General features: G+C 50.7%; 2 protein-coding genes across 2 annotated transcripts in view; one reads left to right on the plus strand and one right to left on the minus strand.

The window, feature by feature from the left end:
- Window positions 1-15,603, plus strand: part of GCKR (glucokinase (hexokinase 4) regulator) — a 15,864-nt gene extending 261 nt beyond the window's left edge. The window contains exons 2-19 of the mRNA XM_008938200.1: window positions 1,948-2,103; window positions 2,419-2,487; window positions 2,744-2,812; window positions 3,337-3,410; window positions 5,924-5,990; window positions 6,398-6,451; window positions 7,653-7,747; window positions 8,334-8,439; window positions 9,040-9,158; window positions 9,385-9,483; window positions 10,002-10,099; window positions 10,401-10,477; window positions 11,419-11,515; window positions 12,526-12,623; window positions 13,286-13,369; window positions 13,883-14,032; window positions 14,968-15,102; window positions 15,436-15,603. Of these exons, the coding sequence (XP_008936448.1) occupies window positions 1,948-2,103; window positions 2,419-2,487; window positions 2,744-2,812; window positions 3,337-3,410; window positions 5,924-5,990; window positions 6,398-6,451; window positions 7,653-7,747; window positions 8,334-8,439; window positions 9,040-9,158; window positions 9,385-9,483; window positions 10,002-10,099; window positions 10,401-10,477; window positions 11,419-11,515; window positions 12,526-12,623; window positions 13,286-13,369; window positions 13,883-14,032; window positions 14,968-15,102; window positions 15,436-15,603 (1,815 nt within the window). The remainder of the gene's footprint in view (window positions 1-1,947; window positions 2,104-2,418; window positions 2,488-2,743; window positions 2,813-3,336; window positions 3,411-5,923; window positions 5,991-6,397; window positions 6,452-7,652; window positions 7,748-8,333; window positions 8,440-9,039; window positions 9,159-9,384; window positions 9,484-10,001; window positions 10,100-10,400; window positions 10,478-11,418; window positions 11,516-12,525; window positions 12,624-13,285; window positions 13,370-13,882; window positions 14,033-14,967; window positions 15,103-15,435) is intronic.
- An 8,400-nt stretch (window positions 15,604-24,003) lies between these two features.
- The window catches only part of ZNF512 (zinc finger protein 512), a gene marked incomplete at its 5' end in the record, with an annotated part of 10,040 nt that continues 7,876 nt past the window's right edge, over window positions 24,004-26,167 (minus strand). The window contains 3 exons of the mRNA XM_008938201.1: window positions 24,004-24,390; window positions 24,879-24,977; window positions 25,451-25,513. Of these exons, the coding sequence (XP_008936449.1) occupies window positions 24,091-24,390; window positions 24,879-24,977; window positions 25,451-25,513 (462 nt within the window). The remainder of the gene's footprint in view (window positions 24,391-24,878; window positions 24,978-25,450; window positions 25,514-26,167) is intronic.

A 26,167-nucleotide genomic window follows, 5' to 3' on the forward strand; every position in this document is an offset into this window, starting at 1 on the left:
CCACCCTCAAGCTCCTTTTTCACTTGATGCAGATGGGAACATGAGCTGCAGGAGGACAGCTCCTTCTGAGCAGTGGCAGGTGTTGCTAAGCTGTGTACTCCCTGCACCTCAGTGTCTGAGCAGTGCTTAGAACATAGATTCATGTGTTATAACCCCAGAAAGGTTATAATGTCTGGCAGTCGTGACTCTCAGCTGAGGTCATTACCTTGAGTTTGTGAGAACATATGAGCAGCCCTCCCAGCTCAGAGAAAAGGGCTATCCACATTTGCCATAAATACTGCCAGAGGCAAAAGATCCCTTCAGCCCAGCAGTTGTCCCAGTGGTGAATTGTAGTCACAGTTAAATGTGTTTCGTGTTTGGACTCAGCTTTAACAAGGGCAGTGGGCTTTGTAGACAGAGCCTTGCAAGGGACTGAGGGGTGGCAGTCCTAATGCTCAGGAAAGCCAACTCCCACTGTTATCAGGAATGTCAGTGGCATCCCTCGTGCCCCAGAGCAGCCTCAGAGGGTGTCTGCCTGGGTGTCAGCAAGCTGGAAGTGAGGAGGGACAGCTCCAACACCACAGGTCCCACTCTGAGTCGAGTCACAGCACTAAGGAAGTCAGACTGAGTGCTTGGTTTTTTTGTTGCTTTCTAAATTCAAGGTATGAAGTTCCCTCAGATCAATGTGACTCACTTTACCTCATCTGCAAGAGCAGAGGTTTAGAAAATGTCAATCTTGCTCCAGTCGCATGAGAGATTATACAACAATATGAAGGAAATGTGAACACAGGTCAAGAGAAGCCAACACAGGCTTTTTAAGGAGTGGTTGTGCCAGGCCAATATTCTATCTCTTTTTCATAAGATAAAATAAATTTTTTCCCACTGAATTAAATTAATTCAATCTCATCCATCTGGACTTCAGTCACGTTTTCCTAAATAGTGTGCTGGAGGTGACAGGATGTAGGACAGGAATAGTTACCAGGGTTAAGAACTAGTACAGGGGGTCTCTGGCAGCCTGTATTGCTGGAAATGGCTCTTGGTCTGTGTAGGGCCATGAGAAGAGCTTTGTCTCAGGTGAGTATATTCACTGTGAGCAGAAAGCTCAAAGACTTTCTGCTCACAGACAAAACTGGCAGGGGGAACACTGGATGAGAACTGCCTAACTGGTGGTGCCACACCTTGAGTATTGGGTTCAGTTTGGGGCACCTCACTCCAAGAAGGACATTGAGGTGCTGGAGCATGTCCAGAAAAGGGCAACGAAGCTGGGGAATGAGGTCTGGTGAGGAGCAGCTGAGGGAGCTGGGGGTGCTGAGCCTGGAGCAAAGGAGGCTCAGGGGAGACCTTCTGGCTCTGCACAGCTCCTGACAGGAGCCAGGTCGGGGTTGGGCTCTGCTTCCAGGGAACAAGTGACAGGACAAGAGGGAACAGACTCAAGTTCCACCAAGGGAAGCTGAGGCTGGATATTAGGTAAAATGTCTTTACCACAAGGCTTGTCAAGGTCTGGCCCAAGCTGCCAGAGAAGTGGCTGAAACACCATCCTTGGATGTGTTTAAAAGCTGTGTAGATGTGCTGAGGGACATGGTTTATCAGCGGACTTGGCAGAGTTGTGTTAATGGTTGGACTTGAAGATCTTACAGGTCTTTTCTGGCCAAAATGATTCTATGATTAGGTATGCAAAGACACCTCAACAGAATCTAAGCCTTGGAAGGTGACCAGGCAGTGAACATTGGTACAAAGGGCTGCCCTGCTGAGCATGTGGGGTGGTGAGGCATGGCCTCCCATGGCTGCCAGTGGGCTGTCTCCAGGCAGCAGTCCTGCTGAGGCTCCTGGCATTTGCCAGTGACATTTAGCCCCTCTCTGGAAAGTTTGTTGGTGTCTGAGCAGGGTAGTTCAGGCCCAGGGCTGGATGAGGGGTGCCCATTGGCATGCCACAGCCCCACACTCACCTGCCCTGTGGTCCCCTTGCAGCTGGCAGGCTACGAGGCTGCCTTGCCCATCAGCGAGAAGTCCAACCCCATCACTCGGGAGCTGGACAGGGCCGACCCTCTGCAGATAGTCCAGCTGCTGAAGGAGTGCCATGCCGAGATCTTCCAAGAGGAGGAGGAAGCCTTCTTCAACTACAAGGTACCTCGGGGCCCAGCCTCATGCCTCCTGCTGCCTTGCAGCCGTCTGTCCTCACTGTTCAGACTGGGTGCCCAGCAGGAGCCATCCTGTTTCACCTCTTGGGCAGCATCCCCCCTGGTGCAGGCTGTGAGGGAAGCCTGGTCCCAGCTCAGGTCCCAGCCTTGTCATGGCTGCTGTGAGAAGAGCCCAGCCCTGCTGCAGGGTGGGGAAAGGGTCCCCCCAGCCCTGTGCACCCTTCTTCTTGGGCAGGGTGGGCTGGGTGCTCTGGCAGAGCCCAGGGTGCCCACATGCTCCAGCCCAGCTCTTCCTCCCCAGAGGATGTACAGCCAGTCGGTGTTGAAGACCATGACCATCATCATCAGCAAAGTGCAGGAGGTGCTGAAGGTGAGGAGCTGCCATGTGGTGCAGAGGTGCCAGCATGGCAAAGCCAGCGTGGTGCAGGGCTGCCAGTGTGGTGATGCCAGCATGGTGCAGGGCTGTTGGCCTGGCACAAGAGCGTCTGCTGTGTGGGCCCTCTCTGGGACCCCACCAAGGCTGGGAAGGCAACCACAGCCCTCTTGCAAGGGCTGCCTTCTGCCTGGTGGCCGGGACATGCAGCACACCTGCCCTGGGCTCTGAACTCACTCTGCCCATTCCACAGGACCCAGAAGATGGTCTCATTGTCCTGAGTGGCAGTGGTACATCAGGCAGGCTGGCCTTCCTCATTGCTGTGAGTAGCTCCTCTCTCACCATTCTTCTCTGCTATGTGCTGGGACTGGGATGGATCCCAGCCTCTGTGTGTGCCCCTGCCCCATCCTCTGAGTCCACCCTTTCCTCAGGGACCCTGCTCCAGCAGTGCCCAGCACACCCTTCTCTACCTCAGGTCTCCTACAGGGGCTGTGGAGCCAAATGTGGCACAAGAAGTAAAGGGGTCAGGGACTCCTGGGAAGAGCCATAGGACATCCTGAGGGGCAATGTGTGCTTGCAAGTCACCCACCAGGAGGCCTGACAGGAGCCTGGGAGGGTGGGCTGGAGGCCAGGGTATGCTGCACTGCTCTAGCTGAGCACACTGAGTGAATCCCTTGGGTGATGCTTCCCATTTCTAAGTCCCCATTTCTGTTTATTATGGGCAAACTTGAAGCTCCCACAGGCAGTGCTGGTCAGGGAGCTCCCAAGGGAGCTGACAAGTTAGTTGATTGCTTTTTAATTTGTACCCTGTGCTTTTTAATGTAATGCTTCACTCTCTGCCATCAGATTTCCTTTAACAAGCTGCTGAGAGGCCTGGGTCAGTTGCCCCGTTACACACACATCATCGCTGGAGGGGACAGGTAAGGGGCAGTACCGTGCCCGTGGCAGCCCTGCCCTGTGCCCTGGGGCTCAGGCAGGCAGGACCACGTGCAGCTTCCCAGCCTGGACAGCAGCAGGACACCTGCCCTGAGGGATGGCCAGGTACAGGCAGTTCTCATACACTCCAGAGCCGAGCAACAGCCATTGCAGAGCAGGAGTCTGTGCAAGGGGCTCCAGGATCAGTCGGAAATTCCCGGCAGAGGGAAAGTTTCACATGGAATTTATCAGGAAACAGTATCAGTACCAGATATTTTCAGTAATTCAACAGTAAACATACCATCAGTATTGGCAGTAGGTGTGGGCAATGGCTCGTGCACAGGGTTAGTAACCCTCAGGCTGGGAACCCTCCTGCAGGACCCATTTGGGCAGAGTGGCTCTGACATGCTGGTTAGCTAACTGTGCCCAGCACTGCCTTCAGGCCCTGAGGCCAGTGGGCCAGAGCTGTCCATGTCACTGCTATTCAGCTCTCTAGAGCAGGGGTGTGTAACCAGACTGCTCACCAGGAATGGTGCCTAGGATGTGGTGATGTCAGAAGAGTGTCCAGGGGTAGTCTGAGAAAGCGTTAATCAGCCTGGGCTGTTCTAATAACGATTAAACAGCACAGATGCCCATGTTTCTGTGCCCAGGAATGGTCCATGGCCTTCTGCAGTTTATCAGTGTAGGCACAGATGATGTTTCTCAATACAGCCAAACACAGGCTGTACCTACAGACAGACCTGCACCCTCCAAAGCAGCAGCTGACAAGGATTCAGGAGCTGCAGGGACAAGCAGTGTAGACATGTGAACGGGGAGAGAGAGTGAGGGTTGTTCTTCTGTTTGTGGCTGTGGAAAACAGACTGCAGTTGTGGAGCCTGATCTGGAGCCTCACCTGAAAAGAACATGAGCCTTTGAGGAATACAGAGAAGACTCAGAATCGCTGTAGTTGGAGAGGACCTTTAAGATCATTGAGTCCAACCATTATCTAAATCTACAAGGCCAATTCTGCACCATGTCCCTATCTAGACAGCTTTTAAATACATCCAGGGATGGTGATTTAACCATTCCCTGGGAAGCCTGTTCCAGTCCTTGATAACCCTTTCGGTGTAGAAGCTTCTCCTAATGTCTAGCCAAAATCTCCCCTGGCCTAACTTAACAACATTTCCTCTTGTCCTGTCAGTTGTGGCATGTAAGAAGAGAGCCACACCCACCTCCCTACAACTGCCTTTCAGGACAGAGACAAAGATCTCAGGACTGTAAATATCTCAGAGATAGCAACAGAAAGAGTTCAAGCTGTTAGAAGAGAAACCTATAGGCTGTCATTTAATGCATACACAGATGTGGGAGAGTGCACCGAGTGTCAGCACCCCTTTGTTCTACAGAGAGAAGTTACATAAGGTTTAGGAGCAATGAATAAAATCATGAATGTTCTAGGAGGATGACACCAGGTGCCTTTGAAGTTAACTCAGCAGTGTAAGAGCTGGTTCTGCTTGCAGTGGACTTGGGAAACTTATGGGTGGATGTGTTGTGGGGGGTTTCCTTGTGACTGCCTGCTGCAACTGGAGTTCCCAGCAATGGAGTTCCCAGCAATGGTGGGACTGGACTAGGAACTGGACAGAACAGGGATAATGTAGCTGGAAATGTATTTCTTTGGCAAGCACTATAGAGATTTTTGTATGCCTGTGATTGGACTTTTGATTTGGCTTATTCCTTTCACTTTTACTGGATTCCTGGCTTGGCTTGCTCCTTCCTCTGTTGTATTATCTACTATGAGTGGATATATTGCTCTATTTGTTCCCTCTGCTGTTAACCATATCACATTCCTTCTGTACTTGCTGGAATTAGACAGAGAAGTCTGTGCCTGTTTTCTACCAATGGCCGTACCCTTTGTGCTGGACTATGTAACTGGCAAAAGTGCAGGACCCAGCCCTGGCCTTGTTCAGCCTCATCCAACTGACCTCAGCCCTTTGCTCCAGCCTGCCCAGACCCCTCTGCAGAGCCTCCGGCCCTCCAGCAGATCCACACTCCCACTTAATTGCGTGTCATCTGCACATTTACTGAGGGTGCATTTGATCCCCTCATCCAGGTCATTGATAAAGATGTTAAACAAGACTGGCCCCAAAAGTGAGCCCTGGGGGACACCACTTGTGACCAGTCACCAGCTGGATTTAACTTTGCAGTCCAACACCTGGTGTGGGGGTGACAGTCTACATTCCCCACCCAGGCCTGGTCAAAGGCACCTGCTGTCTTCTGCTGATTTTGGTCAAGTCCAGAGGCATCCTGTTAAACCAGAGTCCCACTTTTTGGTCCATGCAGCAGTTGTGGAAGTGTGGGTTGCCTGACCAGATGCTGTAATGATTAAGTCCAGTCTTGCCCTGAGGGAAGGGTCAAGGGGCTGAGGGTGTGGGCATCTGTGGTCTGGTTTGTGAGGAGGGAGTGTCTGCCTGCACCTCTGCTTTGTGTGAGGGAGATCCAGCTTTCCCCAGGGTAACTGCAGCATGGCTCTTTTCCCTCACAGATCCTTGGTGATGTCTCAGGAGGGGCTGGAGGACAGTGCTCTACTGGGGATTGAGGAGCTGAGGAAGGTGAGATCAGGGGATGGGGAAGAGGAAAGAGAGGTCTGGCTGACCCTTGAGACCCACGTGAGCCAGCCTGGAGGACCAACCAAGGACTTAGGGCATGAGGGAGATCTAGCAGCAGTGACAAAACACGAGTCAGCACAGCCTGGCTCCTGCTTACGTTGTGCCTCAGTTCAGCTCCCTCCTGTCCCAGTGCCCAGCAGCATGCAGTGCAAAGGCCCATCACCCACCTTTCCCAGCAAGGGTGGGGGTTCTCCTTCAACCAGTGCACTGAGAAGCCCCTTTTTTCCCATTTCTGGCTACCCCATCCCTTCTTCACCGGGGTGATTCAGAGCCCCTTTCCAATCTAATACAGGGAGGTATGTTTTTTCCCACCAGTGCAACACAATTTCCTCTTTTTTCTCCTGTCTCAGGTCTGTGATGGGAAGAAGAAAGTGGTTTTCATTGGCATCTCCTGTGGTTTATCCGTAAGTGCTTCAGTGGTGACTGCGGATTGACTGGGAGCAAAACAGGATCCCAATGCTGCTGTGTGAAAGGACAGCTGCAGGCAGGGTGGGGAGGATCAGTGGCCACCAGCCGTGGTGGAAGCTGCAGGTAGCTGCCTTGGCTGGGTGCTAACATCACGGGTACCTGGCCTGGGAGTTCACCACTCCTGCTTGTTACTGAATGATGGGTACTGGGATTCTTTGCCATAGATTACCAGCTGGTATGAGGCAGGCAGAGATTCCTGCAGCTCTTTAAAAGTGTCTCAGATGCTGCTCCCTCAATCTGCCCTTTTGTGTCTGTTATACAGTTTCAGTGGAGACAGCAGATCCCTTCTGCACAAATTTCAGTGCGATTAGTATTTTATCACAAAACTAAACAAAGTTTGCAATAAAATCAAATAAAAGTTTATTTAACCATTTTTATAATAAAATTCAGCAGTAATTAAGTTTAAGAATAAAACACCAGGTGTTATGCTCTACCGTGCAGCATCTTCCCAGGCTGGTGCAATAGCTGTTATACCAAAACAGAGTTTGTCAGCTCAGGGAGCTGTGTGTCCTGGTCTACCCCATCACAGTCTGGATATTTTTCTTTCCCACTCCTTTTCACTTTTCCACTTCTCTTTTCCCACTCCTCTCCAATACATGGTATTGGACCTCCTGCTTACGGCCACAGCACGTGCAGTGCCAGGGCCTTGCCTTAGAGCCTGGCACCCTTTCTTGCCAATGTTCTCCAAGGTTTCGCTGACATCCCCCCACCCCAGCAAAGTACCTGTCTTGTACTGAGCTTGTAGTGTTGGAGTTAAGCTAAGGCACCTCTCTGAGATAGCTTAGACTCCTTCTGAAAGCTGCCACAGGTTAGTGAATGGTGTTGGTGTCATGGCATTGGTTATGACATTGCTGATGCTTTCTGGTAAGTGTAAGAACTCTGCCACAGGCTTGACTTCTGACAAGAGCCAAAAGCACTTGTTCAGCCAGGCATGCCTCTGTGAGTAAGCTGTGCTCTTCTGTGCTTGTCACTGGTCAAGAGGGCTCTTGGCTTGCAAGAGCTTAGTCAAGCATTAGGATTGACTTTTGGCTTCCTATGCATAGAGGTCTTTGTGACATTAAGAATTTCAGAGTGTCTCTGACATGCTCTGCATGTTGTGCAGCTGGGAGAGCAATTTACTGTCTTGCTTCATTCCAGGCTCCATTTGTGGCAGGGCAGCTGGATTTCTGCATGAATAATCTGGACATCTTCCTGCCAGTTCTTCTGGGATTCAATCCTGTCAGCATGGCCAGGTAATGCCTGCACAGATTCAAGGGACAGCAGAGGTGACAGGTCCCTGCCAGTTGCTGGCATTCCCACCCAACCCTGAGAGCTGAGGTCTGCTTGCACAAGGGTACAGATGAATGCCAAAGTGGTTGTCACCCCCTGGTCAGCCTGGAAGAGCAGAGCTTGGCTGGCAGATATGGGCAAGGTAACCCTGACATGGAGAGGGCAGGTTTGAGGACTTTTTGGGGAAAACGGATTGTTCTAGATCAACAGCTCCCGAAGGGTGCGTGGGCAAGAACAATCAAAAGCATCTGAGGGCAGGCCGGGACCACAGCACTGCCCTAACCCTGTGTATTACCAAAGCTGTGTGGGAGCAGAAAGGGAACAAGATTCTCTGTCTCTTGAGGGGATTAAATCCCTAGCTGATAAAAAGAGACTGGGACCCCCAGACTAGCCTCAGATGTTGGGACACAGCACCCAGCACAGAAAGCTCCACCATGGGGTGGGGAGCATTCAAGCAGTGGTGCAGATTTATGTCCCTCATGTGGTACAGCCCCACAGCACCATGAGATCCTTGGCAGGTGACACATCTTCTTTGCATCTCTCCTGCAGGAACGATAAGATCGAAGGCTGGCACTCTACTTTCCGGCAGGTTGCTGAACGAATGCAGAAGCTGCAGGAATCACACAAAGCCTTCATCCTCAACCCTGCTGTAGGGGTGGGTAGTGCTCCTCACCAACCCTGGGCTCCTCAAGGAAGGCACCTGACTGTTTCTTTGGGGTGGCCTCTCCATTTTACAAGGCTCTTTCTTATTTTCCACAGGGTATTGTGATGAGGGGGGGTCTTGGCATCATGGAAGACAAGGGGGAGGTGGGGTGGAATACAGCTGGGCTAGCAGGCATGCATCTCTTTGGTGCCAATGTTTGAGTGAATTATGAAGGCATTCACAACCCTCAGCCCCAGCAACATCTCTCCTTCCAGTCAGTCTGAGCTCTTACCTTGTTACAGATTGTGCTGCTTCTGTGCAATCATGTTAAAAGAAAGTGCAGAAGACAGGGGTTCAGTGTTCTGCCAGCTGTGGAAAAGCTCTACCCTCCCTGCTCCTGTCAGCATGGCTCCACGGCCTCCTCCCTGCTGACGCAATGAGTAGTGTCTGCAGCATCTGAAGTCCCTCAGAGTAGATGAGCCCAGGCAATAAACCACCATAGTAGTTTCCCTGCTCCACAGGACACATGAGCTACCAAGAGGAGCTGCCCAGACGGGCATGTTTGATGGCTAACACCCATGCACAATTCCTCTCTTTATCCCATTTCATCAGCCTGAAGGCATTTGTGGCTTTTCATGGATGAAAGGTGGAAGTGCCACCAAGATCCTGCTGGAGACCGTGCTGCTGGCAGCCCACAAGACAGTCTCCATGGGGAGTGGAATCTCTGAGAAGTGAGTGTTGGGTTGCTGAGCACTGGCAAGTCACCGGGCAGACGGCCTCCCCGTGACACGGGGCTCTTGTCACAGCTGGCACTGGAAGATCCCTCTGGCTGGCTGCTGCTGCTTGCTGTGCACAGCACCAGGGCTGGCCTCTTTCCAGAGGGGACACAGCACCTGGCCTTGTTTGACTGGGTGCATGGGCTTTTGTGTGTGCTGACTGCACCCTTCCTCAACCCAGGTGTCTCGTGGAAATCCTGAGAACGTATGAGAGAGCACACAACGTCACCTACGCTCAGAGCAGGAAGATTGCTGCTTTAGTGAAGCAAGCAGGCATGAGGTGAGGAGTCATAGAACCACAGAATCACAGAAAGGTTTGAGTCAGAAGGGACCTTAAAGATCATCTAGTTCCAGCCCTTCCCTGCCTTGTGCAGGGACACCTCCTGTCAGTCCTCTTCCACCCAGAGTAGCAGTGTTGGCTTTAGGGCTGGAAGAAAGGGTTGGGGGACTCTGTGCACACAACCCAGGCAAAAGCCAGTGCCTGCTCCTGCAAGTGTCTGGAGAAGAAAACCACACCTTTGGGCAGCACGGGAGGCAGGTTCCACCACAGCCTGGATCTGTGCAGTGCACCCCATTCTGACAGCAGTTCCTCTTCTATGCTTCCCATCCCCTGAGGATGTCGGTAGCTCCCACGTGTCCCATAGGCTGGGCTCCTCTGTCAGTATCTAACAAACCTGTGGTCACTCGTCACGGGATCTCCCTAATCCAGACCACTTTCCACCTGCCCACCCCTTGTTTGGCCCTGCAAAGCTTCCAGCAGTGCCAGTGAGTGACCACATTGTGCTATGCCTTCCCCAGTCTGCAGAAGAAGGCCTGTGTGTACCTGGTGGGCTGGCACACGCTAGGTCTCATTGCCATCATGGATGGTGTGGAGTGCATCCCAGCCTTTGGGGCAGGTAAGAAACTATGCTGTGTACAGAGATGGGGGGCTCCTTATAGGATGGGATGTCCTGAGACCTGACTGCAGGGCAAGGGTTGGACAGCAAGGGCAGGGGACTGCTGATAATTAGTTGAATTAATTAATTGTGATTCACTTGAGGAGGACCTTGAGATCACATCCCACCCAGTGAGACACTGTTATGGAATCCAGACCTACCCCTGTTCTCTCTCCTAGTGTTCTTGCTACAGGGTCCTGCACCTTTGCTGCTCACTTCCCCTTTGGCTTGCTTGCCTGTTTTGCTGTAATTTTCTCTGCAGAACATAAGGATGTGCAAGGCTTCCTGATTGGGGACTGCAGTGACATCTTTAACAAGGAGATGGACTTAACAGCACAGGTGAGAACTGGCTTTGCACGAGCAACAGGAGATGGAGGCTGATGGAAACAGTAGGATTGTGACTTGCTGGCTGGTGGCCCTTTAAGTGTCCTGACAATGTCTGTGTCAGACAGTGGTGTGGGATGGCTGCACTGTCAGTCAGTGGCTTCCCAGGGAGAACAAAAAGAGTTCCCACACTGTGAGACCTGTCTGGTTACCTGTAGCCTGAGTCCTCCCAGGTACCAGACAGACATGGGCACCATGAAGCAAGTCTGGGGCCACCAAGCTGGCCAAGGGCCAAAGTGGACGATGCGTAAGGAAGGACAAGAAACCACATTTGTGTAGCTGTGAGAAGGGGGAGAAAAGGGCCCTCTGTCATTCACAACTAGCTAACAGGGGAGCAAAGCAGGCAGAGCCTTGTGGGGCACAGGAATGGGACTAGAGGCAAAAGTACAAGCTGGGAAGCAGGAAATTACTGTGAGATACAAGCAAAACTGTTTCCTCCATGAGCATGGTCAGGCGCAGGGTCAGGGTTGGAGAGGCTCTTTCCTTGGTGAGAACGGACATGGACAGGACATGTCTTTGTGCCCTGGAGCTGTTGGCCCTTCTCTGAGCAGGAGTGAGCAGACTGCAAGGCTTGTCCAGACGCAGGGGGAAGAGGTGAGGTGGCACTGGAGCACTCAGTGCTGTAGGGTGGGTTGCTGTCTGTTGCTGGAGGCAGGAGGGAGACATGCAGAGCTGGATGCTGTGCTTCAGGTTACTGCTGTCCTGCTCCACTGCCTTGCCCCAGGTGTCTTCAAGCTGATGAGAAGGAGCTTCACAGCAGCAAGTGAGGGGGGTTCGGTCATGGGAGTGCTGTTGTCCGAGGAGCGGTCGTACGTGTGGGGACAACTGGGCCTGCTGTGAAGTGGGCTGCAAGAAGCACTGATGCCTTGGTAAGGAGTAACTGCTCTTCCCTGCAGGGCCCACAGTTTGCTTTCTCTCAGGAGGACTTTGTGAAGATCATTCTTCCCTCCCTGACAGAGCTTGACACTGTCCTCTTCCTCTTCACACTGGACGGTGAGGTGTGGTGGGGCCCAAAGGAGCTGCTGGCAGCACCAGGGGTGCTGTGAGGAAGGGGGTGGCTGTTGGGTCTGCTGGGAACTTTTGGGCTTAGGAGACTGGGTCACTGAGCAAGCAGAGAGCGGGATGAGGAGTAGAGGGTGGCACCTGTGGGGAGTTTCGTGCTGGGCGAGTGTGGGACGGTGGGGTGAATCAACGGTGCATGTGTGCAGAGGGGAGCCCACGTGTGTGTGGGAAAGGATCGTGAGCAGGGGGTCGTGGGGCAGGGAGAGGGGCGCATGCACCGGCAGGGGACACGTGCACGCAAAAGCAAAAGGGTTTTGGGTACACAAGGACCATGCACGTCAGGTGTGAGTACGTGAGCGAAGGGTACGTGCGTGTGGGAGGGCACCTGAGGAGCCACGTGCGTGTGGGACACAAGGGCTGGGGCCTGAGGCCATGGGCATGCGTGTGAGGGGTCACGGGTGTGCACGGGCCACGCGTGGGCACGTGTAGGGGCCACGTGTGGGATGGGGGTGCATTTGTCAAAGCTTCCTTTCCGCGTGTGCAGGTATGTGAGGGGGCACCTGTCTGTGTGTCTGGACTGTGGCTGGGTGTACGCACAGTGTAAAGAGGTTTCGTGTGTTGGGAGGACAGGAGTGTGGAGCCGTGTTAGTGCTGCGTGCACAGACCGTGTGTGCATGGGAGAGAACCAAGAGCGTGTGTGTGAGGGTCTGGTGAGTATACCCACACGGACCATGTGCATGTGTGTGTGCTGGGGGCACAGACACCAGTGTGAAGATTATGTGCATGGAGATGTGTGTGTCTGTGCGTGTGTCTGTGCGTGTGCATGCGTGTGCATGTGCGTGTGTGTGCGTGCACAAGGTCACACACACACGTGGGGCTGTGTAGACATGCCATTTGCTTTCACTGGGCTCCTGGACATGGGCTTTTCCTTCACTTCTCTGCTGGCTCCTGGAAGCTAACCCTGAGCTTTCTGTCCACATCTCTCGCCTTCTTGCCTCAAGATGACCTTGCTGAGGTAGAGGAGCTGGTGGTTCAGGTGAAGGAGAAGACAGCCAACATCCAGGCACTGTCTCATGCCACAGTTGGGCAATACCTGCCGGTAAGAGGAAAAGAGACTATGTCCTGTGGTGGCTGTGAAAGATGGCACCACAGGGCATGCTCATGCCACTGCAATCATGTGTCTAAAGCATACGCTGGGACGGGGACTGCAGAGGATCCCAGAATCTCAGGGAAGCTCTTGAGATCACCTAGTGCAGCTCCCCTGCTCAGGCAGGACCAGCTAGAGCAGGTTGCTCAGTACTCCTTTAGACTTACAGAATAGAATCATAGAATCATGAAAGTTGGAAAAGATCTCCAAGATCATCAAGTCCAACCATTAAGCACTTGAAATGAGAGGCTGAGACATACTGACCCCAGGCACCATGTCCTGAGGGCTGCTCTGCCCACTCCTATTTGGGGTCTCAGGGGATAAAAGTGGCTGAATGATGGTGTGCCCCCTCCCCTTGATACTGGTACGTCACTGTGATTGCGGATGTGGTGGGACACGATGCCCCACTCCCATCTTCCCACTGAGTTCCTCTGCCCTTACATGTCTACCCCACTCCCTGCCACTGTCAGCATCACGGAGCCCCATTGCTCCCACAGCCCCCCTTGCTTGAGTTCTGGGCTCATGGATGTGTCAGAGGGGTAGAGGAAATACAGGAAAATGAGCTGGGTCATCCTTGCTGTACAAGCAACTTTTTCCCCCTTTTTTCCCACTAGGCTTCCCTCAAGAAGCTGTTCCCTGCCATCATCAGCATCATGTGGCCCATACTGTTCCTGGAGTATGAGGGGAACTTTATCCAGGTACCACGCTCAGGCTGCTTGCTTCTGAGACAGACCACATTCATGTGGAAGCTTAGATGATTGCCATCAGGCCAAGTCTGTGGGGAGCTCCCTGTTGTGCCACAGGGCCAACACAACCCTCCTGCTCGAGCAGGGCACGTGTGCTCCCTGAGAGCCAGTGCAGGCCACAGAAATGTCATGGTAGCTGCTCGTGGTGTCTCAGGCCTGTGCTGGGCACGTGAGCCTCCTGCACAGAGCCCCACAGCACAGAGGCTTGCTTCTCAGCCTGGACATCTACCTCTTGGTGACAGCTTCCCCTGGTTTCCAGTAGGTAAGGATTAGGCTGGGATTTGGGCAATGCTGCTGTGGCACCTTGGCCGACTTGTCCTGTTGCTGCTCAGGTACAGCTCCTGTACTCTGCTCTGCCTCATGACCCTGGGCTCTCTTCACAGAGAGTACCGAGTGCTGAGGGGGTTGCAGATCTTGTTGGCAGCCTCCTTGTACCCCTAGACCATTCTTCTTTGTTTTGCACAGAAATTCCAGCGGGAACTTAGTACCAAATGGATTCTCAACACAGTCAGCACTGGGGCCCATGTCTTGAAGGGCAAAATCCTCCGCAACTGCATGGTAGACCTGCGGATTGGCAACTCCCAGCTGTTCTGGAGGGCAGTGTCCATCCTGCAGGTACTGAGCTCCTGGGCAACAGTCTGGTGACAAGCAGAGGTTTCTGTATTGGAGCCCTGAAACCACGAAGCAGAGGGGGCTTTGGCTTGAGGTGAGAAGAGACAGAACATGTTGCAAGGAAAGGTTGAGGCCAGTCTGTTCCCTGGGCGGATGGAGCTCCAGGCAAGGCTATTTTCTGGATATTGCTGTTGCTCTTGGACAAACTAGCATCCTGTAAAGAAAGGACGGGCAGCAACCCTCTCTCCTTTCCTGGTGGTTTCTGTTTCTAGTGTCATGGTGAAGAACCTGGCTCTGAACCCAATGGAGGCGTAAGGGATGTCTAGCCAGCTCAGTCTCCTCTCTGGCCTCTGAAGCCCTCCTGAGCTGGAAGCCAAGAAGTCAGCAGGAGGGAGGTGGAAGGACTCTGAGCAAAGCCAGAAGCCTACCTTCAGAGTTAACTAGCTGGCTGTAATAGCTTCTGAAACAGGTTTCTGGTGGCCTCGAGACTTCTAGAACAGATTGGATGCAGCATCAGAGAGGCTGTGGGATCTCCATCCTGGGAGATACTCAAACCCAACTGCACAGCCCTGAGCAACCTACTTTAATGGGAATGGCTTTCGGCTGGGGGGGTTGGAGCAGCAACCTCCAGAAGGCTTCCCCCCCCCAAGTTCTTCTATGACTCTGTGAGGCAAATGAGATACGACTATCTGATACTGCCATATCAAAGCAACAGGAACCATTATAGGGGCCCAGAGAACAAGTGTTGGCTGTGCCAGCACATGTCCTCTGCATTGTCTGTCTTGCTTAAACATATGCACAGACACGTACAGATGTTCGTGCAGCTCTAACCATTACTGGTTGTGGCTGTGCATGGGGTCATTTATTTTAGCTTGGTCTTCACGTCACACTGATGGGGGCCATCTGTCTCCTGGCTCTAACATGCAGTGTTCTCACAGCGATTCTCAGGGCACTCCCAGGCCAGGTGTCTGGACAGCCTCCTGCAGGCTATCTATGACTCCGAGGTGGTGTTAGACGACCTCCGCAACAAGGACATCTCTGCTCACATTCTGGCAGCAGCTGAAAAAAACAAGGTAATTGGGACCCTGTTCACCACTCACGTGCCCCACCTTTCGGCACAGGACCCCAGAAAGCCCAACCCTGCCCCAGCCCCTCTGGATGCCTGTGTGCAAGTGGTGGGAACTACCTCCTGAATGCCAGCCTAAGCAGGAGCCGCAGAGAAGCACTGGTGGAGCCCATTCCCCTGGCAGGCTGGGGAGGCAGTGCCAGTGGGCAGGGAGCTCTGGGCTCTTGGGCTGTTAGCACCATCTGAGAGGGGCTCCCCACAGCACGGCGTGATGCGGGGCTGTTGGTGTTGTCAGGGTGGTCCAGCAGATGCTCTGATGTTCTCTCTCCTATCCTTGCAGGTTGTTCCCACAGCTCTCTTGTGCTTGTTGAGGAACTGTTCAGTGCAGGAAGCCCGAATCCGCCTGGAGAGCTCACATTCCATCCGTGCTGCCATTGAGGCATCACTGAATGCCCCAGGGCACAAACGGGGAGCAGACAAATCCGATGCTACAGCCAGGATCACATAGTAAGCAAGGTCCTAACTCCAAGGGACTTGGAGAGGATTTTTGGGGTTTGGGCAGGTTCAGACATATCCTCTGTCTGGGCAGCCACACTGTCTTCCAGCTGAGGAGGCTTTCTGATGCCCTGAACAAGAGCAGCAGCTGGGGTGGTAAATTACCTTCACAGTAGTGGGAGGGAGCGGGGTCATGTTCTGGAGTCTCCTGCTTTGATCTAGGTTACTAGTTTCTCCTCAGGTGAGATGTTACAGTCTAGGGACCTGCTATGAGGGTTCAGACACTGACTGCCCGGACTGCTCTGGGACAATCCAATCTGCAGAATGTAGGGAAGACAGATGCATTGTTCATAACTGCTTGGGGAACAGGTTCAGAATCATAATGTCTTAGAGGAACACTTCTCCCTGGATATGTAGAAGCAGCATGGGACTGGAAAGGGCTGGCAGAGTCACTGAATCCAGTCTCTGCTGTATCACCCCTTTCATTACCTCGTTAAGATTCTTCACTGAAGTAATTTCATTTCTCATTCCCTCTTTTACCACTGGAGACATTCACGCCTCACTCCTTTGAAGATTGCTTCCCCCTCACTTGTGTTAGCCTAAGCATGCTCATGGCCAGTGAACACCGACCCCAGCACTGACCCCATGAATGCAGACATGGAAACATGGCTGCTCAAAGTCCCAGCCAATTTGACCTTGAACACTTCCAGTGGTGGGGCATTCACAGCTTCTCTGGGCAACCTATTCCAGTGTCTCACCACTCTCATCATAAAAAAATTTCCTCCTCTTGTCCAATACAAATATACCCTCATTCAGTTTAAAACCATAGTCACTTGTCCTGTCACTACAGACCTTGGTGAAAAGTCTCTCTCCATTTTTCTTCTAAGCCCTTTTATATACTGAAAGATTGCATAAGGTCTTAGTCCCTGGCCACTTATTTCCTAGATCATGGGGGCAAATTTTGGACACCCCAGTGTTAATGGATGCCTACGGGATTCCCCCAGTGGCCTCACTCCCCTGAAAATGCCAAATGTCTCCTCCAAATGCTTCCTCTAACTTCCAACAAGACAACCATCCTGCTTAATGCATAGCAGCCTCACTTTTTAAAGAAGTCTGGATGAGGGACCTTGCCAAAATATTCTGGAAATTCAAATAGCAGATACAGCAAGAAATACTCAAAGATATGTCAAATAGTCTTCTTTTGAGGTTTACCTGTTTTCAAAATACTTAAAACAGATGCATGAAGTCTGCCTCCCTTTCACAGCTGTCTTGGTACCTGCCTCACCCCACATCCTTTCTTTGCACATTACTCCTCCTCTGTACTATGACCTTTGCTGCCACACGGGATGGTCTCTGGTTTCCTCAAGGTGATGCAGCTGCCCACAAAACCAGCACCACATTTACCATCTGTCCTTGTCCAGGCAGCAGGGAGCACCGAGTGCCCCTGTGTGGTACCCAGGCCAGCTGGCAAGGCTGGGGCTGCCCCAGAAAGGGTGGGGCCACCCAAGGGCAGGTTAAGTCCAGGCCTTGCTGCCCATTGCAGCACATTCAGGGACCAGCATGTGGTGCAGCATGCAGAGGGCCAAGAGCTCTGCCCACTCATGAGGAGCAGGAGCTAGGGAGAAAGCTGAGAGCACTGGCTGTGATTTCCCTAACCTCTTTAATTTGGTTCTGTCCCACCTCATGATCACTAGGATTGTTTCGCTGTGTGTGGTTAGCCTGTGTCTAAATAAATGCTTTATTTGAACACCTAACTGGATTTTGTTACCTGCTGCTGAGGTGCAACTGCAGTCTTTAAAAGCCTCTGATTTAGAAGACCTTTGAGCATCATTTAGATTAATTTTTGGACTTGATATGACATGCATAAAAATGGACATGGCACTAATTAACATCTCAGTGGACCTGTCCAATGTTCCCTACCCCCAATCTCACTGTTAATCCTGCTGTATTTTAATTTTGAAGCTGACCTATTTAATTTTGAAGCCAGCTGGTCCTTTATAGTCAAGCAACACTTTGAGAAACAGTGTCACACTTTGCGTTGGTTTCATTACTGGCACCACAGTCAAGCAGTGTCCCAGGTGATGTCAACCCCCCCAGCCACACACTCACCATACAGGACTCTGGACAAGCACTGATGACCACACTGGCCTAAGAGCTGATCCCAGCACTGGCTCTGTTCACACACGCTGCAGCTCTGCAGTTAAACACCCACTACAGATGGCACTACTGCAAGGGAAGTGCAGCAGGGAAGAGCTTGCCTCGCAAGGGTGTGGCATCCTCACCGACGGAGCTCTTAGGGCACATGTACTCCACACCAAAGTAACTCTGCAGCTAAGTGTGTGATGTAGGCTGCAATGGTTCCACACCCATGCCACATGCAGCAGTCAGGCTGTGTCATGCAGGCAGGACTGACAAACTGCTGACGTCGCCTCTGCATGAGGTACATCCCATTTCACAGTTCCTGCAAAGCTTGACAGAACAGCTCCACTGGTTTGGACATTCTAGCATCACTAAAGCAGCTCAAACATGTCTAAATGTGATATACACACACAATGCTGATCAGTATCTAAAGGGGCAAGAGGCTGGGGCCAGACACTTGTCAGTGGTGCCCAGCGACAGGCCAAGGGGCAACGGGCACCAGCTGGAACCCAGGAGGTGCCACCTGAGCAGGAGGAAAAAACTATTGGTGTGAGTGTGACTGAGCCTGGAGCAGGCTGCCCAGAGAGGTTGAGGAGTCTCCCTCTCTGAAGAGATTCCAAACCTGCCTGCATGCCTTCGTGGGCACCTTGTTCTGGCTGACCCTGCTGGAGTAGGGTGGCTGGACAAGATGATCTCCAAAAGTCCCTTCTGACCTTCACCGTGCTGGGATTCTGGGATTCTGTAAAGCTCTAGCATTGGATAAGTTGCAGGGAAGGATGGTAAATAACCTCCTGAAAAGTTATCTGAATTATTAGTGGCTTTTAACAGTTATTGGAACAATGGGGAAATAACTGAGAATTAAGAAAAGAAGAAAAGGACCCAACTTCCAGAAAAAAAAAAAAAAAACAAACCCAAACCAAAATACAGCTCCAGTGTTGTGCCAGTGTTTGCACCATGACAAGCTAGGTGGTCATTGCAAGCACAGCTCATCTGAAATCTCACAGGCAAATCAGCACACTTAACATTAAAGGAATCATAAGTAAAAGCAACCAACATAGTTTCACAGAGAACAGCTTTCTGTAAACATTATTTTTTAGTGAATTACAAATGTGGGTTGGTAAAAGTAGCTACTGACATGGTTAATTTCTGTAAGGCATTGTTCTCGGCCCATGTGCAACTATTTGCAGAGCACATTAAATGCTAGTTAGTAAATAACTGTAAAAAAGGATTTGTCTTAGAGAACCCAGTCTGCAGCTATTTGGCATCTTTATCAAGAGAGCTAATGGAATTATAAAACAATTGCAAAGAAAATCTGAAGATTAAAAAAACTGACGACTAATTAAAGCAATTAAAAGACTGATTATAGAACAAGGTTTTCTGGAAAAGTTGCTTAAAAAAATACAGTTATTAAGGCCTCTGCTAGTGTAATTCTGTGAAATTTATAATGATATTTTAGAAAGGACAGATGAGTTCATCATCTTAAACTTCATGGCCTTAAACCCTGTTAACATGAATTTCTAGAGAGAAAGCAAATGGACCCTCAGATGCATTTTCAGAATAACTGAAAAATGCACTGATGAGGGCGAATGGTGAACTCAATGTAAACAGTGTAATGAAGCAGTTGATGAGGAAAAGAAAAAGTTAGCCAAGAGCAGAGAAACATTATCCTTATATTTTACATGAAACAGACTATTACAGAATACCAATATTGGTTCCTGGTTTGTGTGTCTGGACTTAAAGGCCAAAATCACACCAATCAACGTACAAAATGTCAGCAAAGAACAGTGACAACAAAAATAAAAAGGAAAAAAAATGCTCTTTAGCACATACAGCAAAGTATGTGTGGGGTCAATCATGACCACGAACACGCAGGAAGAAGTATCTGGTGCCATAAAGCCATTTAAGCTACCAGAACTGAGCAGTAGGAGATGCAGAGGCTGAAATTTAAAAAGTTCAAATGAGAAGACACACCATTTTAGAGTAACTGAACCCTGGAATGAGCATCAAGTGACCAGTTGGGCTCTTCTATCATTCCCCTCCCCTCAGAACTGCATCTCTTTCTATATAGACACTCGCTCAAATAGAATGTAGAAGAGCAAGGCCAGGTTTGCCAGGGCCATGAGTGGTGTCCCTCAGGGGTCCATGCTGGCACCAACAGCACCTAACACCTTCACCAACGATGCAGATTGAGTGCGGGTATGTGGATGACACCAGCTTGTGTGGTGCAGTTGGTTTGCTTGAAGGACACCCAGAGAGCATCAGGCTGGAGGTTGGGCACACATAAACTTCATGAAGTTCAACAAAACCAAATGCAAGGTCCTGCAGCTGGGTCAGACCAGTCCCCAATATCAACACAGGCTGTGGGATGAATGGATCAAGAACAGCCCTGCAGAGGCCTTGGAGATACCAAAATATTGGACGTGACCCAGCACTGTGCCCACAGCCCAGAAAGCCAACCATATCCTGGGCTGTATGAAACACAGTGTGGACAGCAAGTTGACCCTACTCTCATGAGATTCCCCCTGTGTGTGATGTGTTCAGCTCTGGAGCCTCCAACACATGAAAGACACAGACCCGTTGGAGCAGGTCCAGAGAAAAACAGGAAAACAGAGGGCTGAACTTCTCTGCTGCGAAGGAAAATGGTGGCAGACTTTTTACCAAGACCTGTAGCGACAGGAAAATGCACAATGGTTTATGCTGAAAGAGGGCAGGTTTAGATCAGACATAAGGAGGAAATTCTTTTATGTGAGTGTGGTGAGACACTGGCACAGGATGAGTGAAATTTTGGATACTCCACCATTGGAAATGTCCAAGGCCAGGTTGGATGGGGCTCTGAGCAACCTGATCTAGTGGAAGGTGCCTCTGCCATGGCAGAGGAGCTGGACTAGATAATCTTTACAGGTCCCTTCCAACCCAAACCATTCCATGATTCTACAGGGTAGAATTTTGACTTGGATTTGCAGAATGTGAGGCCAGCCAAGCTCTTTAACAAGGGATTGAACGGTGGACTCATGGGTGCTTGAACAGTAAATCTTAGCATGGTGGGCTGGTTTAGTATTTTGTTTATAGCCCTGGAAACACATGCTGTTGTGAACTGCCCACTCAAAATACTTTCCCTGAGGCTCCATTTTCCCACACCCTCCAAGCAGTAGAGCATGGCTGCAGTCATAATGGGTGGCCTGCCTTAGTCTATCTACAGCAGGAGGCAGGTGCTGCAGTGCAGGTGACACTCCTCAGCAGCAGTGGACTGTGCTGGTGCAGCAGCCACTACCTCTCACCAGCTAGAGCCAAATCAGCAAACGATCTGCTGCAACACTGAAGTTCCACAAACAGACTGTTGGATGGTGATTTTTTTTCCACATGCCATTGTAAGAGACAACCAGAAGAGGAATATTGTCTCAACCTTGTCATCAGAGACTTGGACAATCAGGTACCCTGAAACTTAGGCTAATATCTTGACAAGAGTCTGCAGCGGCCTGCCTGAGAAGCAGTTGCTGATCCCTGGAATGCAGGGTGGTTCCTATGGACACACAGGTGCAGACCCTGGGATGGAGCATGGTGTGGTACGAGGTGTGCTGTGCTGGTCTCCAGTATCTAGGGGAGTCAGAGCTGTTGGGACAAACTGCAGAGCTGCTGTCCAGGAATACTGATCACTACTGCTGCCTCAGCAACAATGAGGAAATCATACACTTTGTGTGACCTTTGCTCATCATAATATCATTATAATATGAACACACACCTCCTGGCCAAAAGCTACCTGCCTCTAAGGCAGACCACGCCTCGGACACTCCTCCCTGAGCATGTGTGGTAGCTTTGCTTGAGAAAGGTGGAGATTGACAGGAAGGAGGTGGAGACTGGCAGGAGCCCATGGGACAGAGGAGGAGCAAAGTGCATCCTCTGGCATAAAAGATGGATCCTTAGCAACTGAAATTCAGCAGCTTTCCCCACCAAGGATCACGATGATCGTAAGGATCAGTGGGACGCCGCAAGGACCTGGGACCAGCGGGACGCCTTGGCCCCACGTTGGGAGCTATTACTCTCTTTCCCCTCTTTACTTTACCTTTCCTGTCACTCTTTTACCTATCACATGCTTCTTTACAGGCAAACAATAAAGTTTCACTGTCTGATTGAATTCAAACTCCCCTTTTTGGTTTTTCTTTTGCACCTTGAGATCACAGCAAACGAACCCTCACGTGTCGGCCGAGTTGAGCGGCCCCTGACAGCCATGTCAGGCAGGGAACTGTGTTCTTGTGACTCTGCAAAATCCCGGCGGTCAGAAAGTATCCATGCCTAGAAAGCAGGTCTGGTTAGTAACTCATAAATGACAGTAAATAGGACTCTACAGACTGAAATCCACTAAGAAAAACCTCCTTTAATTCATGGGTTTATTGTGTTGTCCATCTATTGGGCAGAAAGGTAGTAAACACATGGTCACAGTATAGCTGTGTAGAGCAGAGTACTGAGGAGGCACAGTGCAGACACCTGAACAGCCCCAGAGCATGCAGGACAAGCAAGTGGGAGGCTGGGCTGTGTGGTGGAGGTAGGGATGGTTCCAAGAACACTACACATGAACAGACAGGAAACCACGATCTTGCACTAGTGACATTTTATTTTGCCATCTTCTGGTTTTGCCCCTCTTACTGTGAACCTTAAACACCCTACACAAGTCCAGAGTTGCACCTCCAGCACAGCTCTCAGCCACAGTGACAGCTGGTTCCAAAGGGCAGCATGACCAGCCACACAGATCCCAACGGAGCACTGCAGGCTGTCTGACCACCACACTGGTGTCAATCCCCAAGAGACAGACTGTGCTCAGCTGGGGTCTGCTTTGCCTATCATACAGGAGAGGCAGTTCCTGAGAACCCCATGCCACACAGCACTTCCCACTGCCCGGGCCAACGTGACCATTCCTGCAGTACCACACAGGAACACACCTGCCTATCCACCGGGCGCTGCCACGGCTTCCCTCTGACCTTCAGCACCAGCAGCTTTGCTAGACGGTGAAAATTCACAGGAAGGCAACATGGAGCCAGCTGCCTATTTTCTTGACTGCAAAACTGCAAGGAAAAGGTCAAATTTTGCAACTTCCTGGTACAGTGGCTCTTTGGATAACATTCAAGAGACCCTGTTCTTTCAAAGACAGAGGACTGCCTGTGCTGCTGCTTCCTACCAGCTGCTGTGACATCTGCAGTGGTTATGGAGCACACACAGATATTCCCTACTATCCAGAGTTCATGACAACATGTGACTTAAAATAACAAACTCTCTTCTCTCAACCTTTTCCACACAGGGAAGCCACTGCTAATATACCTCAAAGAACTGCAAGGAAGCAGTATTGAAAAGAAACAGGTGACATAACACAACAAAGGTAAAAAAAAGGGCACTATGGGAGCACAGGTATGACAAAGAGCAACACTTTGGCAAGGCAGTTCAACTGGAACTGGGTTCCAGCACAGCAAGACCTCTATTGCAGAGGCGCACTGTCTTGCAATAAGTTTGTTTTCCAGATGAGACTGAAACAAGTGTCCTCAGAGGGCCCAGGAGGCCATCTTAGTTACTGGGGGTCTCTCAAAGGCCAGTGAAATCTCCAAAAGGCTGGAGAGTATTTAGTTCTCACTGGATTGGAAGGCTCTCTACATACATTCAATGCCCAGTGCTACAGAAAACAGATACCAGGGGAATACAGGGCTCCTGATGAGGTAATGATAATGTCCCATCACTTCCAAGCAGACCAGAGCTCACGTGCTGTCTGGTGCTGAGCCTCACTGTATGGAGTAGAGACATTACCTTGTGCAACAGACTGGAGCGTACACCGGGAAGAGATTCGCTTTTCCGTGGCAGCCTTGCTGACAACAGACAGGACAGGTACAGGGCAAGCTAAAACCTTTGTATTGTGCACAGCACTCCTTCATTTGTATGCATACTGTGCAAGAAAGGATTCCCCTCTTGATGAGACTGACACTCTGTGCTAGTCAGCCCCTAACAGGAAGAACTGCTAAAAACAGAACCCTGATCTCACCCATCAGAGGAAGATGACAAAACAGCTGCTGTGCTAGAAACCACTAAACAGGCAACTAATGTGACCCGGACTGAGACTGTAACCAGAGCAGGAACTACTCTGGCTACACTGCTAGTGCCACTGTCGAAGGGAACTACACCAGGAGAGGCGGCCTCTGTACTAGAGCTTTGGTTTGAGTCTCTCAGAGGCAACAGTTTCAAAAATCAAGGTCACAGAGTAGAATGGAGTCACAGAACCAAAGACATTCAGTTGCTTTTATTAGTGTTGTGGGTTATAAGCCTGACAGAAGTGGGGCTTGTGACTGGAAAGCTTTAGGATTACTCCTTCTCCTCCTCCACGGATTTACTTCCTGCCTCGCTTGCGGCTGGGTTTTGGAAATTCAGCTCTCTGTGCACCTTGGGGTTCCCCCTCCTCGCTACTCACGCTCTCGTTGTCCACCCGCTGTGGACGACCCCGCTTACTCCTCCTCATTTTTTCAACTCCAGCAGCAGGCAGCTTTTTGGCAGCCAGGGTCCCAGTTCTCTTCTTTTTGCCCCGGGTCAAAGGACGTTTCTTTCGTTGCTTTCTCTGCTCTTCTCTTTGGCGGATTTTCATTAGCTTCTCAAAGCTTTTGGTTGTAGTTGTGTTTACGTCAAACCAGTCCTGGAGGGTTAGAAGGCAACAGGTTGGTATTGATGGTGGAAATGCCATATAAAGCCTATCATATAAGCTACTTATAATCAAGCTGATTTGTGGGACAAGCACTTTCTGAAATGTGAGACCCTGAAAGGCAGCTGCTGAACAAAGCTCTGCTCTTCAGTGTTCCTCCTCAGGTGACACGCTGTCTCAGAGGACTCAGATTTGCTTCAGCAATTAGACTGGCTAAAGGCATGGGAAATGCTGAAGAGCTGAACAGAGCGGCAGCAGCTTAGGACAAGACATGTGACATGACACAACACCAGCTCCCCAGACCAATCCCTACGACCAGCTCCGTTTAAGCAAATCAAAAGGACACTTGATTCTAGGACCCTGTTCCCAACAGTGAGCAAGGAAAAAATAACACAGGGCAAGCACCCACCATTTCCTTGCCAAGACACCCTCCCCAAATCCAGCAACCTGGGGTTTGAGGAGTTCCTGCCTGCCTACCTTACCTCAGCGTGCACAGAGTTGATGTGATACTTGACTCCACTCTCTGAGATGAACTCCTTCTCACACAAGAGACACTTGTATTTACCAGCCACAAAGTCTCCCTGGCACCAAAACAAAAATATCCATCATCCATTGCTGCCTAGAAGGCTGATACACCTTGTATTTGAAACTTGCTCAGATATAACCCAGCAGCAAGAAGTAGAAACTCTTTATTTATACCAGACAATGCTTTAGCTACTGGAACACTGACATTATTGACCCGTTATGCCCATAAAGCACAGGACTGCTCTGTGAGATGTTACAAGGTCTCCAGCACTGTACCGGTAAAGAGTGCTCTTGTAGCTGTGAATCTGCAGGCAGGACTGCAGCTTCACTAAAGTGCAGGCCATTAAGATGCTTCCTCCTGGCCTCAAGCAGTGTTTGCAATGGCAACCCCAATAGCACATAGGGAAGCACTGCAACTGTGAGGATCTCACATTAGCGGATGGCAACAGCTTGCACAAGGAGATATCTGAGGGCCAGGGACAGTCAGACTATTGGTATAAAAGGTAGTGGGTACAGGAAGGCTACCAACCAAGGTACATGTGCCAAGGTGAGATTTCAGTCCTGAGACACTGCCGTATACAGATTCACAACCCTGAAACAGTAAAAAACAAGTGTGTCAGCAAAACTGGTGAGAAATCACTTCTTCCTGCACGAGAAAGTCTTATTCTCTGGAAGACAATTCCAAGAAGGACAAGAGAGGTGGGGGGAGATACAGAGTCCTAAAAAGCCAGAAAGCTGCTGGTAAAAAGACCGTTAAAAAAGACTTAAGTATTCACTAATTAAATATTGGCTGTTTCTCAGCACATTTAGAAATAACAAAGAGATCCTGTCATAGATTTGCCCTCTATCAAAAGCCTTAGTAAAATGATAGTCTGAATTTTGCCTCAAGTGCAGCAGAGACTAATTTCAAACAAAGCCCAGGGACCACAACATGACACTTCCATCCCTCCTGCCCTGCTCATGTACCTAGTGGCACAGAGCAGAACCACCACGTCCAGCATCGATGGTCTCAGTTCCAGGGCAACTTCACAGGCATACCCCATGTGGAGCTTTAGGCATCAGTCTCAAGAGACTAGGTCATGCTCAGCCGACAGCCCAGACGCTGGAACAGGAGGCAGTTGCAAGACATGCTGCTGGGTTCCTGGTTGGTGAAATAGGATAGCTGTTTTCTGGGGACAGCGCCACAGACAACATTACGTTGCAATTCTTACACGTGGAAATGATGCAAGCCTGAAAACAGGGGAAA

Source organism: Merops nubicus, unplaced genomic scaffold (genome assembly GCF_000691845.1).
Source record: "Merops nubicus isolate BGI_N331 unplaced genomic scaffold, ASM69184v1 scaffold2904, whole genome shotgun sequence".
In the NCBI taxonomy this organism is placed as follows: Eukaryota; Metazoa; Chordata; class Aves; order Coraciiformes; family Meropidae; genus Merops; species Merops nubicus.